Raw genomic sequence first — 13,291 nt, forward strand, 5'->3', positions numbered from 1 at the left:
CCCCCCCGTCGCGCTCTCTCTTCCCCCCCGTCGCGCTCTCTCTTCCCCCCCCGTCGCGCTCTCTCTCTTCCCCCCCGTCGCGCTCTCTCTTCCCCCCCGTCGCGCTCTCTCTTCCCCCCCGTCGCGCTCTCTTCCCCCCCGTCGCGCTCTCTCTTCCCCCCCGTCGCGCTCTCTCTTCCCCCCCGTCGCGCTCTCTCTTCCCCCCCGTCGCGCTCTCTCTTCCCCCCCGTCGCGCTCTCTCTTCCCCCCCGTCGCGCTCTCTCTTCCCCCCCGTCGCGCTCTCTCTTCCCCCCCGTCGCGCTCTCTCTTCCCCCCCGTCGCGCTCTCTCTTCCCCCCCGTCGCGCTCTCTCTTCCCCCCCGTCGCGCTCTCTCTTCCCCCCCGTCGCGCTCTCTCTTCCCCCCCCGTCGCGCTCTCTCTTCCCCCCCCGTCGCGCTCTCTCTTCCCCCCCGTCGCGCTCTCTCTTCCCCCCCGTCGCGCTCTCTCTTCCCCCCCGTCGCGCTCTCTCTTCCCCCCGTCGCGCTCTCTCTTCCCCCCCGTCGCGCTCTCTCTTCCCCCCCCCCGTCGCGCTCTCTCTTCCCCCCCCCCGTCGCGCTCTCTCTTCCCCCCCCCGTCGCGCTCTCTCTTCCCCCCCCGTCGCTCCCCCCCGTCGCTCTCTCTTCCCCCCCCCGTCGCGCTCTCTCTTCCCCCCCCGTCGCGCTCTCTCTTCCCCCCCGTCGCGCTCTCTCTTCCCCCCCGTCGCGCTCTCTCTTCCCCCCCGTCGCGCTCTCTCTTCCCCCCCGTCGCGCTCTCTTCCCCCCCGTCGCGCTCTCTCTTCCCCCCCGTCGCGCTCTCTCTTCCCCCCCGTCGCGCTCTCTCTTCCCCCCCGTCGCGCTCTCTCTTCCCCCCCCGTCGCGCTCTCTCTTCCCCCCGTCGCGCTCTCTCTTCCCCCCCGTCGCGCGCTCTCTTCCCCCCCGTCGCGCGCTCTCTTCCCCCCCGTCGCGCGCGCTCTTCCCCCCCGTCGCGCTCTCTCTTCCCCCCCGTCGCGCGCTCTCTTCCCCCCCGACGCGCGCGCTCTTCCCCCCCCCCCGTCGCGCGCGCTCTTCCCCCCCCGTCGCGCGCGCTCTTCCCCCCCCGTCGCGCGCGCTCTTCCCCCCCCGTCGCGCGCGCTCTTCCCCCCCCCCGTCGCGCGCGCTCTTCCCCCCCCGTCGCGCGCGCTCTTCCCCCCCCCGTCGCGCGCGCTCTTCCCCCCGTCGCGCGCTCTCTTCCCCCCGTCGCGCGCTCTCTTCCCCCCCGTCGCGCGCTCTCTTCCCCCCCCGTCGCGCGCTCTCTTCCCCCCCCGTCGCGCGCTCTCTTCCCCCCCCGTCGCGCGCTCTCTTCCCCCCCCGTCGCGCGCTCTCTTCCCCCCCCCGTCGCGCGCTCTCTTCCCCCCCCGTCGCGCGCTCTCTTCCCCCCCCGTCGCGCGCGCTCTTCCCCCCCCCCCGTCGCGCGCTTCTTCCCCCCCCCCCGTCGCGCGCTCTCTTCCCCCCCGTCGCGCGCTCTCTTCCCTCCCCCGTCGCGCGCTCTCTTCCCTCCCCCGTCGCGCGCTCTCTTCCCCCCCCCGTCGCGCGCTCTCTTCCCCCCCCCCGTCGCGCGCTCTCTTCCCCCCCCCCGTCGCGCGCTCTCTTCCCCCCCCCCGTCGCGCGCTCTCTTCCCCCCCCGTAGCGCGCTCTCTTCCCCCCCCGTCTCTCTCCCCCCCCCACCCCCGTCTCTCTCCTCCCCCTCCCCCCCCGTCTCTCTCCTCCCCTCCCCCCCCCCCCGTCTCTCTCCTCCCCTCCCCCCCGTCTCTCTCCTCCCCTCCCCCCCCCCCCCCCGGTCTCTCTCCTCCCCTCCCCCCGTCTCTCTCCTCCCGTCTCTCTCCTCCCCTCCCCCCCCCCGTCTCTCTCCTCCCCTCCCCCCCCCCCGTCTCTCTCCTCCCCTCCCCCCCCCGTCTCTCTCCTCCCCTCCCCCCCCCGTCTCTCTCCTCCCCTCCCCCCCGTCTCTCTCCTCCCTCCCCCCCCCGTCTCTCTCCTCCCTCCCCCCCCCCGTCTCTCTCCTCCTCCCCCCCCGTCTCTCTCCTCCCCCCCCCCGTCTCTCTCCTCCCCCCCCCGTCTCTCTCCTCCCTCGTCCCCCCCCGTCTCTCTCCTCCCTCGTCCCCCCCGTCTCTCTCCTCCCCTCCCCCCGTCTCTCTCCTCCCCTCTCCCCGTCTCTCTCCTCCCCTCCCCCCCGTCTCTCTCCTCCCCTCCCCCCCCTCTCTCTCCTCCCCTCCCCCCCCCCGTCTCTCTCCTCCCCTCCTCCCCTCCCCCCCCCGTCTCTCTCCTCTCCCCTCCCCCCGTCTCTCCCCTCCCCCCGTCTCTCCCCTCCCCCCTCCTCTCCCCTCCCCCCTCCCCCCGTCTCTCTCCTCCCCTCCCCCCCGTCTCTCTCCTCCCCTCCCCCCCGTCTCTCTCCTCCCCTCCCCCCCGTCTCTCTCCTCCCCTCCCCCCCGTCTCTCTCCTCCCCTCCCCCCCCCGTCTCTCTCCTCCCCTCCCCCCCGTCTCTCTCCTCCCCTCCCCCCCCGTCTCTCTCCTCCCCTCCCCCCCGTCTCTCCCCTCCCCCGTCTCTCCCCTCTCCCCTCCCCCCTCCCCCCGTCTCCTCCCCTCCCCCCCGTCTCTCTCCTCCCCTCCCCCCCCGTCTCTCTCCTCCCCTCCCCCGTCTCTCCTCCCCCCCGTCTCTCTCCTCCCCTCCCCCCCCGTCTCTCTCCTCCCCTCCCCCCCGTCTCTCTCCTCCCCTCCCCCCCCCGTCTCTCTCCTCCCCTCCCCCCCCCGTCTCTCTTTCTCACCCCCAGTCTCTCTTCCCCCCCCCCCCCTTTCAATCCTCGATCTTCCGACCACCAACACTTCGGTGTACCACGCAGAGGCGAAGAAGGCTGCAAAGGCAAATAATCACAGCACGGGGGATTCTCCTGCTGTCCAGCTGAAAGATCGAAGTTCAAGGGAGAAAGCAAACCCAGCGTTACATAGCAACCCATCGACCATCGGGACACACACTTCAAGAGCTGTAATTGGAATCGGCTCTGAGGTCACAAGACTCGCAAGTGACTCTGGGTTCCCAGGGTCATTGTGTATTGGGCCCCTTCCTCGCTCCCGCTGCTGTCCAGTTCTCTGCGCGGCTTTTCAATTGATGTGCACGGGAGCTCAGGGATCAGTGCGCACCTGCGTAGCCGCGCACCTTTGAGGGAACAATGTTCAGATGTGTAGATTGAGGTAGTTGAAGAGGCGGGAAAGATAAATTGATGCAGCAGAAGACTCGTGAGGAAACGTGGTTGTGAGTTGGAAAAAGAAAAGTGATTTTTAAATGTGTTTTTAACAGTGTAAGAGAGGAAATGATTCCTGGTAGAAGGTGGGGCAGCAAATGGAGAGAGATAAGTGGGGAGTGGTTGCAGAGATCAACAGTGAGCTGTGAGTGTAGATGGAGGGAGTGAAAGGCTGGTGGGAAACAGCAAGGTGAGGAGAGAGACCATTGAGGAGGAGCAAATTGAGGTGCAGAGATGCCCTGAGCAGAATTTTCAGCTTAAAGCTTTATCAGAAAATAATATAAGAAGCTCATACCGGGTCTCCACCATTTCCAGGCGTTTTCTCAGTGGCTTGCAAGTTGGGCGTTTGTATGGCGGCCAGTACACACAGTGAGATGAGGCATACTGACCTCTGTAACGGTGCATATGGGCTCCTTTGGTGGTATCCAGTCCAAGCAAGTAGCCTATATATCCAAACAGGTCTAATGTATTGTTCCCCTTACTCAGGGAGCCATGGAGAACAATGCCAGGGTTAGGAGGACCTGAGCAACCCCTCCCTCCCAAAAGGGTGGAACAAGCATGGTGGCATAGTGGTTAGCACTGTTGCCTCACAGCACCAGGGACCCGGGTTCGAATCCAGCCTCGGGCGACTGTCTGTGTGGAGTTTGCACATTCTCCCCGTGTTTGCGTGGGTTTCCTCCGGGTGCTCCGGTTTCCTCCCACAGTCCAAAGATGTGCGGGTTAGGTTGATTGGCTATGATAAATTGACCCTTAGTGTTAGGGGGATTAAATACGTGGGGTTACGGGGATCGGGTGGGATATGTGTCGGTGCAGGCTCGATGGGCCGAAATGGCCTCTATCTGCACTGTGGGGTTTCTGTGATTCTGTGAAGGCTGGTTTCTATGGGCATGGGGCAGACGGATGCCAGAGATGCATCTGTAGTGGCGCTTGTTGCCCACCTGCCCTGCGAAAATGAGGTGCCCCCATGCAGATTTGGAGGGCACTATTGGGCACAATCCTGGTATAACCACCAAAATAATTACCCGAGGAATTTAGGGGCCCTGATACTTATCTCCATGAGCTCCTGTTCTTCCTGGCTCCACGTTGAGATAAATTATTAAAAAAAACATATATGTTCTTTGGTAACCTCCTTCAAGAACCACTAGTTAGGCCACTGTAGGTTCAGTTAAGAGTGGGATTTGAAATTTGTACCTCTTTGGTAAGGGGTTAAATCCTAAAGTAAGAAGCAAATACCACACATGCAAAAACATTTTGGTGCTGTTTCCCCAATGTTCTCCACTTTTCTTTGTTCTTGGAGGCTGTTACCCTGTTATATATATATATATATATATAGGGTATATATATCTACAGGTGATGGAGAGCTGTGGTATCTCCCCAAAGTAGCCCTTCTTCAGCTGTGAGCCTAGACACAGTGAGGTTGGTCGACTGTGGAGGGTTATCACATCCTGTCCTTACCTTGTGCACATAGGTACTTTTATAGGAAGTGTCATGGAGAGTGATTAGAAGCAAAAACTCTGGATTATATTTTCTCTTCCTATCCCAAGGGAATCGAGTCTAATTGTAGAATCCGAATAGCTGCCCTATTTTGATGTTTATCAAAGTATTCATTTGTTACAGATCAAACCCAGCTTCACAACTATTATTATCACATCCTCTTGCATTTTGCCAATAATGCTATTTGACACATTTTCTTCCCTGGTTTGCTCTCCCATTTTCACATAACATCTTTCTCAAGTAGCTAGAGCAGGCTACTGCACCTGGTTTGTAATTTAGTTTCGAAGTATAAATGGGTAATATATGCTGATCTCGTGACTCTTCATGATGTTCCAGGCTCTTTTCCATCCAAACAGTGGAGCAGCTGGACAATTTGGGGATCTGAAGACTATACGCCTGAAGCAGTACAAGGCTTTCTACCTCACAGGTATAGAGAATAGCCCACACATTCAACAAATGTGCCATTTTTATTTAGTGATCTATCTCAGGATTGACTTTAGATTGCTATAATGGGCTAAAGATCATTAAAGATAACACAGTGGTACATGTAGCAGACAAGTGTGCTGATTATAAACATAGTTATAGCAGAGCTTTGATATAAGTAACAATCTTTTAACAAGTTCTGATTTGTCCCTTACATACTATCTGAAACATTTCAGGAGTTTGGATTCTTTTCTCTTCACAGAGAGGATTTGGGGTTGTGTTTTGTTTAAGCATTGTGTGAATTCACTTGTTTTTTTTAAAACTCAAGTTTAAAAAGCTACAAGCTACAGCACTGAGATGGAGGGGAGTTTGAGGTACAGCCTCACTCCGGGGGTTGCGGGGGGGGGATTTTAACCTGAAAAAATGAGTGGGTTGAGGACATGGGGGAAGTTAAAGTATTAAAAATATAAATCCTGACCACAACCCACCCACTTCTGGGTTTAACGGAGGCAGGATGGGGGGCAGGCAGCCAACCCGCTGCCAGGAGGCGGGTTGGCACTTCAAATATGATAATGAGGCCCTTAAGCCTCTGATTTAACCTGCCTAGTAGATTTTACTGTGGCCGGCCGGGGATCCCGGGCCTCGGGATTCCCGGTAGCTGCAGCGAGGCGAGGAAGGCCTCGGAGCAATCCTTGTGGGCCGGGAAGAGCAGGAGTGCTCGGACGTCCCTGGGGTTGGTGATCAAACCCCACGCCCCAGGATTGGAACTCCACCCCCAGGGTCGGGGGTCGCCCCACCCCCGGGCTTGGAACCAACCGGCTTGCGGCTCGCACCTACCTGTTTGTTGCAGCCTCCTGCCTAACTGGAAGCCAACCTGTCAATTAATTAAAACTCCACAGCGTGCAGGGAAACCGGGACTTCCGGGTTTCCCGCTGTCTCCCAGGCGGGCAGGTCAGAAACTTAAAAATTCCTTCCCAGGACTTTCCTTTCAGTAGTCGATGCATTCAGCTGGTTCAAACAGTTTACCAAACTGGTTGAGGTGATGTACTTTTTTTAAACCCAGATTTGTATGCAGCTGCATAGACTATAATATCCACGCATCCTGTTAACTGAGCATGGAAAAGCAAGCCATGCTCTCTCACAGCCTCAAACCCCAGTACCACTGTGCTCGACCAACAGGGCCACACACAGTAATGCCCCCACCGTCTCATAAATCATCAGACAAACTCTTAAAAATCATGAGATTTGTTAAGAAATCATGAGTTACTATTTTTTTCAAACATAAACCAATATAGATTGACGGTTCATTTATAAACCTCATTAGTCACTTTATTTAATCTCTAAGGTCTCTGTGGGAGCTTGCTGTGCACAAATTGGCAGCCGCCTTTCCCACATTACAACAGTGACTCCACTTCAAAAGTACTTCATTGACTAAAGCGCTTTGAGACGTCCGGTGGTCGTGAAAGGCGCTATATAAATACAACTCTTTCTTTAACAGGTCACAGCTCTTTACAAAAACTATATTACTCATCTGAAAATGCTTTACAAAAATCCTACCTGTATCACCATGCTGCCATGCATCTCAATTTAAGGTTACGATGACTAATATAAATTAGTTATACAAGTAAGTATATCTATTTATGGCTTGGGCCACCTACCAGCAGGAAGAGGTGAGCATTCTGCCCACTGCCCACCTGTTTAATGCCTGATGTTAAAATCAATCCTCAACTCTGTGAACCAAAACCTACGCTATTATACATGCTGCGTCTGAGATAGTCCAGAAGAAGCAATATGTTTTATAGTTGTTTTTGGCCACCACCATAAACTCTGCTCCTTAGTTGTCACTAACTCCATTCTCCACCCCAGTCACTCATTCAGGCCAAAGCAGACAATGCAAGACCTTGACCTCTGTTTGATGCAGAAGTGAGCTCCAAACACCACATCCTACCCATCACCACAACTTCTTGTTTCCAGCTGTACAACACAGCCTGTTCCTACCTCAACTTCTGCACTGCTGAAACGCTTTATCTATACTTTTGTCACCGACAAAATATTTGACCCGGAATTTGCAGTCAGCAGCAAAGCGAAAGTGTTCACTTCTGGCCTCAAAGTACGCTTTGCACAAGGACCTCGTGATCCCTGTGTTGAGAACTTCGGGTTTTCCGACCTTCAATTCAAATCAACGAAAGTTAAAGGGGGTTCCCTTGTGCAAACTGCTGTGACGTCAACAGGCTGTCTAAGCAGCCAATCAAATGCTGAATTCTCACAGATAGCGAACAAGGAAGTGAGTAAGCTCTTTAAATTGTAACTTTTTAAAAATGGTAGAGAGAGCCAAACAAAGATTGGGGCTCTTTTTGAAAAGTTTGTTAAAATTTTAATTTATTATTAAAATGGACAAATTTCACACTGCACAAAATTAAAATTAGTTTTCCAGGCCCTAAACATTTGTTTAGCAGTAATAATGCTGTCAAAACCCCAGTTACACGTCTAACTTTTAGTGCGGAATTTAACAGCGTACTGCAGAAGAGCCGAAGTTTTTGTCAGTTTCAATGATTTGGCTAATGAAACAGATTGGCGGCTCTCTGGGGACCGGTGGGGCAGGGGGGGCAGCACAGCACAGCCTGTTTTGAAGCTGTCATTGACAGACCGCAGCTTCGGGATATCAGCATGCGCCAAACCCCGAAGTTACGGTCAGTTTCAAAGGCAGAATGACGGAGACGCTGCCAGCCGCCATCATCACGAGCGCAAATTCCGGGCAAATATTTTTCTCTGATGCCCTCTTTCTGGTTCTGACTCTCCAACCTCCATAATTTCTGACTTGTCCAAAACGTATCCACTCTTATTCTTTGCTGCACTCAGTCCTGTTCACCCATTATCCTCATTTTCACAAACTAACTTTGGCTGCATGTCCCCCAACACTTTTTAAATTTAGAATCTTTGTCGGTATCTTCAGATCTGTTCACGACCTCAGCCCAAATTTCTGCAACCTTCTTCCAGTTTTATATCCCCCTCCTGCATCCTTCAGCCTTTTGACTCTAGGCATTTGTGCGTTCCCAGTGCCTTCGCCTTAACATTGGTGGCTGAACCTTTAGCTGCCTCGTCTCTTTCTCTGGAACTTCCTCTCTCAGCCCCTCCACCTCTTGCTTCTCTCCCCACCTTGAAAAACCAGCTCAATACACTATGTACAATTTTGGCCAAAATAAAGACAATTTAAGAAAATTAATGTCTGATGCCTTTGAACTGATAGATTCCACATTAGAATTTTTCAATACAATATTTTTTATATAAACTGTGGCCTTTCTGCAGGATTTAGGCCGCAATTTTGCCGGTGCTCGGGGCGGGTTTGGAAGCGGGTCAGGTGGTAAAATAGGAAAAAATGACAGCGAGTTCCGATCCCGCCGTCAACCCGCCTCCGTTCAACTTTGCCAAAGGCGGGCTCCCAGACTCCCATTCGGTCCCGCCACCAAGCGGCGGGATAGACACTTAAGGCGGTTAACTGCTTGTTAACTGCCTGGATAATGCCATTTTGACAGCCATTTTACATTTTACCACTTTTTCTGCGTGTTCCACGCTGTTCCCAAACCACGCTAGCTAATTGTGTCGGGTTCACAAGTGGCTGCCTTCTCGACAGCTTCAGCTCCAGCATAAAAACGGAGCTCTCAACAAGGATCAGTTGCAGGTGGCAGAACTTTGTTTTTTCAGGTCTTGGAAAACTTTTTGCAGGTCTACTGATCTTGGAAGTGGTGAAGCTGAGATCCATCTCCACTGTGACCTCCTGGGAAAACCCTCTCCCCACATTGATTGAGTGCTTCTTCAACGGAGATATCTACCAGCAGCATGGGAACCATTTATTTCCTTTCATCCTGGTTATCAGATTCGGAGGAAGAGCAGCCGCGGCAGCAGCAGAACCAGGAACAGCAACAGCAGGAGGGCCAACCTGCTGCTCACTCAACTGAAGCTGCACAGGGCAGAAGGTGTCAGCGCAGGGATCCACATTGCCGCAGGAGATACCCCCAACACAGGGTTTACAGGCCGAGGATGACCTTCCTCAACATGACTGAGCAGCAGTGCCAAAGGAGACTGAGACTTTCGCGAGAGGTAGTCGGTGACATCTGCACAACGCTGCACCAACACCTGGAGCCCAGAGGAGCGGGTGGACACCCCTGACCAGTGGCTGTCAAAGTCACCACCGCCCTCAATTTTTTTTTTTTTTTTTTTTGCTTCAGGGTCTTTCCAGGGCTCATCAGCAGACATCAGCGGCATCTCCCAGTCGGCCACACACACTTACATCACGCAGGTAACCGATGCCCTCTTTGCCAAGGCGCACAACTACATCCACTTCTCGACGGGTCAAGCAAGTGTTGCCGCACGTGCAGTTGGCTTTGCAAATATGGCAGGCTTGCCAAGGGTGAAGGGCATCGTAGATGGCACACATGTGGCCCTTAGGGCATCCCATCACAACCCAGCTGTTTTTGTCAACAGCAAGGGCTTCCACTCCCTCAACATGCAGCTGGTATGTAACCACAGGAAGGACATTTTGCATGTTTGCGCGAAGTACCCTGACAGTTGCCATGACTTGTTCATCCTGCGGCAGTCTAGTGTGCCTCCGCTCTTCAATCCGCCAAACCAACTTTCCGGGTGGCTCCTTGGAGACAAGGGCTATCCCCTGAAGACGTGGCTGATGACGCCGTTGAGGAGGCCGTCGGAACGAAGCTGAGCAGCGCTACAATGCCAGTCACATTTCGACCAGATCCATCATCGAGCAAACCATCGGCTTGCTGAAGATGCGATTCAGATGCCTTGACAGATCAGGTGGAGCCCTACAGTATTCAGCAGCCAGGATCTCCAGAATCGTCGTGGTCTGTCACACAGCATCGTGGCTTGCAGCTGCCTGAAGAACAAGTGGCTCAGCACATAGCCTCTTCAGATGAGGAGGAGGAGGAAGACCTTGCGGAGGCAGATGCGCCAGTTCCAGCTGCACGTGAGCACATTGCTGCCTGTGGTGCAAGGGATGCACTAATCTTCGCTTAAATAAACGACTCAAACAAATGTGGCTGGCACCTTAACACACCATACACAATGTACAAAAACCTGTGGGTTCCTATCACTCTGACCACCATCATTACAAATGCAATTTGCAATGAGCCCTCAATGTGGAACTTCAATTTTCGAGATCACATAGGCCAGACCTTCAACTGTTTGCCATCACTTCTGTTTAATCCATTCCCAAAAGGATGACAATGTCAAAACTTATACACAACAGAACAGAAACACGCAAGTGACTACCCTTGTGACTAATTGTGCTTTATCTTCCTCTTACGCGTGCTTATATGTAGTGCTTCCCCTGTGGCTTCAGCAGATGTGGAGGCACCTTGCTCACTTTCATGCTGCTCCTGCTTTGACACCTTTGGCGGGCGCCCTCTGGGTTTGCGAGCCTGTGAGGGCTCGGCAACAGTCTGCTCCTCCTGCGTCTGTGCAGGGGCTGAGACGCCCATCTCAGTTGGATGAGGACTCTGGTGGGGCTCTGACTGAGGGCTACTCGGTGGCATGGGAGTGTGAGCGCTTGGAGAGGAGCCTCCACTTCCTTGTTGGCTGCCACCAACATCCCTTTCATGGGTCAGCCCCACTTCAGTGCTAACAAGTGGCTTGACAGCACCTTGCTGCACATCAGGGGGGCCATGAGGACCCGTACCTGCACTGGCAGTCCTACTGAAAAGGATTCCATGAAGCTCTGGTTTCTCTGCTCAATAGCCGCCCATCGCTCCTCCAGAGATGTCAGTCTATTCTGAACATTCACCATGTTTTCCTGACTCTGGCGACTTAATTCCTCCATGGCCATAGCCAGCCTTTCCACTGAGGTTGCCATCTTTTCCGTGGTGGTGCATTCATGCGCCATTGCCTCCACAAAGGCACTGCTCATGTTAGGCATGGACTCCTCCATCCTCTCCACACTCGCAGTAACCCTGGAGACAAAACCTGCCAGAGACTCCTGCACCTGTTCCTGGAGTTCCAGCACCGCTCTCTTTTTGGATGGAACCGGAGGCACAGGGTCCACATGCAGCTGAGCAGAGCTGGGAGCGCCCTGCAGCCTCCGGCAAGGACTCTCCACTGCTGTTCCTGTCTCCACCATCTGCTGATGCTCACTTGTGAGCTGTGATACACCAGGTGACAACACTACTCTTATCTCCCGAAGGTCCCACCGAGGTGCGTATCTGCGCTGGTGCTTGGTGCGCTTAATTCTGCTGACACTGCGCCCTCAGAGGTTGCAGGTTCCTCTGAGGTGTCTTCTGGCTCCGGCTCTTCCTCCTGGACAGTGGGGGGGAGGGCTGTCGATGGTCCTGTGGGGGAATAAAGGCATGAGTTACACATGTGATATTAACGTAGCATGTACATGGAATAGTGCAGATGATCATAAGTCAATCTGTTTGAGCATCAGATGCCATATCAGTCACTCATGCAATGTAAATGAGAGATGCAAATTTATTCTGTCACCAGCTTGCTCTGCTGCGCCCATCTGACCGTCCCCCACTTCCAGATCCTCATCACCTCCGATTATTTCGAGGGCAGCCTCCTCAGCGTTGGTGAAATGGGCAATTGAAGGTGGCCCTCCTCCTGTCCTAGCCCTCTCCCTCTTATTGTGGGCTCTCTTTTCCTGCAATGAGGGACACAAGTGGAGTTTGAGTGAGAATGATGGAGTGAGTGTAGCATAGATGCTTATAAGGAGACAAAGATGGAGTGAGGTGCCAATACCAAGGGCCCTCTCTGTGCGTTGTTAGTTGTTGGCATTGCATAACAGTGATAGCGAGTGTGAGGGCAGCATAGTCGAATAGTGAAGTGATAGTGTACATAGAGAGAGGGATGGTTAAGGGTGCAAGGGATGTAAGGGTACAGTGGGATGTGGAGGAGCAGGTTGACAATGCAGAGTGCTGGTGATGAGGGAGCAGATTGAGGGTCGTGATGTTATACCCACTTTCCCTGAGCGGACCTGGTCATTGAACCTTTTTCGGCACTGTACCCAGGTTCGACTGCACATCGATGTCGAGCTCACCTCCTGTGCAATTTGCTTTGGTCTGCTGTGGTGGCTTCTTCCTCCCAGAGGATGGGAAGAGTACCTCCTTTTGACCTCTGACACCCTCCACAAGAGCATGGACGGAGTCATCAGCAAATCGTGGTGAGGCCTTTGCCCTTGCGGTTGCCATGTCAACAGTAGTAAGCAGAGTAGTCAATCCAGCAGTAAATAAGGAGAAAATGAACCAAGGCTGCACGGGCCCCTTAAATGTAGCTGGCTCACAGACATCAGCAGAGGCGAGTTCCAGACCCAAAACAGTAATTGGCATGGGGAGTGCATACGCAGGGAATCAATTGCCCAATTAGGGCAAAATCGCAAATTTCTACCGGCTGAATGCGGGACCGGGACCCGCCGGCCATCCCCTTTTTGTTACAACTCCCCTCACAGCTTAGTTTCTGGATTTTACACATGGATTAAAGGAAGCCTTCTGATTCACACCTTGTAGATTTGCAGGAACATCAGTTAACAAAATAGCTGTGAAAAGGAGTGCTGAGTCTTTCAGAAATGGAACAATCCCTTACAATGTGTCAGCTGTGGCTCAGTGGGTAGCACACTTGCCTTTGAGTCAGAAGGTTGTGGGTTCAAGTCCCACTCCAGGGACATGAGCACGTAAATCTCAGCTGACACTCCAAGGGAGTGCTGCACTGTCAGGTACCTGTACTGTTTTTTGGATGTGATGTTAAACTGAGGCCCCATCTGCTCTCTCAGGTGGACGTAAAAGATCCCATGGCACTATTTCAAAGAAGAGCAGGTGTCCCAGGTGTTCCGGCCAACATTTATCCCTCAATCAACATAACAAAAACAGATTATCTGGTCGTTATCACATTGCTGTTTGTGGGAGCTTGCTGTGCACAAATTGGCTGCTGTGTTTCCCACATTACGTTGTGAACGTTCTTCCCACTACACTCCAAAAGTACTTCATTGGCTGTAAAGCAATTTGAGACGTCCGGTGCTCGTGAAAGGCGCTATATAAATGCAAGTCTTTTCTTTAATGTCATCTAACATATCATTGATGAA

At 53.9% G+C, this 13,291-nt stretch overlaps 1 protein-coding gene across 3 annotated transcripts in view; it reads left to right on the forward strand.

Annotated features, from left to right (window-relative positions):
- arsg (arylsulfatase G) overlaps positions 1–13,291 on the forward strand; it is a 121,292-nt gene that overhangs the window by 89,928 nt on the left and 18,073 nt on the right. For 2 of the 3 annotated variants that reach the window (XM_085963701.1, XM_085963702.1), the window contains one exon: positions 5,119–5,209. The exons of the other annotated variant lie outside the window; for it this stretch is intronic. In XM_085963701.1, coding sequence (XP_085819827.1) covers positions 5,119–5,209 — 91 coding nt within the window. The remainder of the gene's footprint in view (positions 1–5,118; positions 5,210–13,291) is intronic. 3 annotated transcript variants of the gene reach the window in all.

Source organism: Somniosus microcephalus, chromosome 21, assembly GCF_052327205.1.
Source record: "Somniosus microcephalus isolate GS21.2 chromosome 21, FLI_Smic_1.0, whole genome shotgun sequence".
Lineage (NCBI taxonomy): Eukaryota > Metazoa > Chordata > Chondrichthyes > Squaliformes > Somniosidae > Somniosus > Somniosus microcephalus.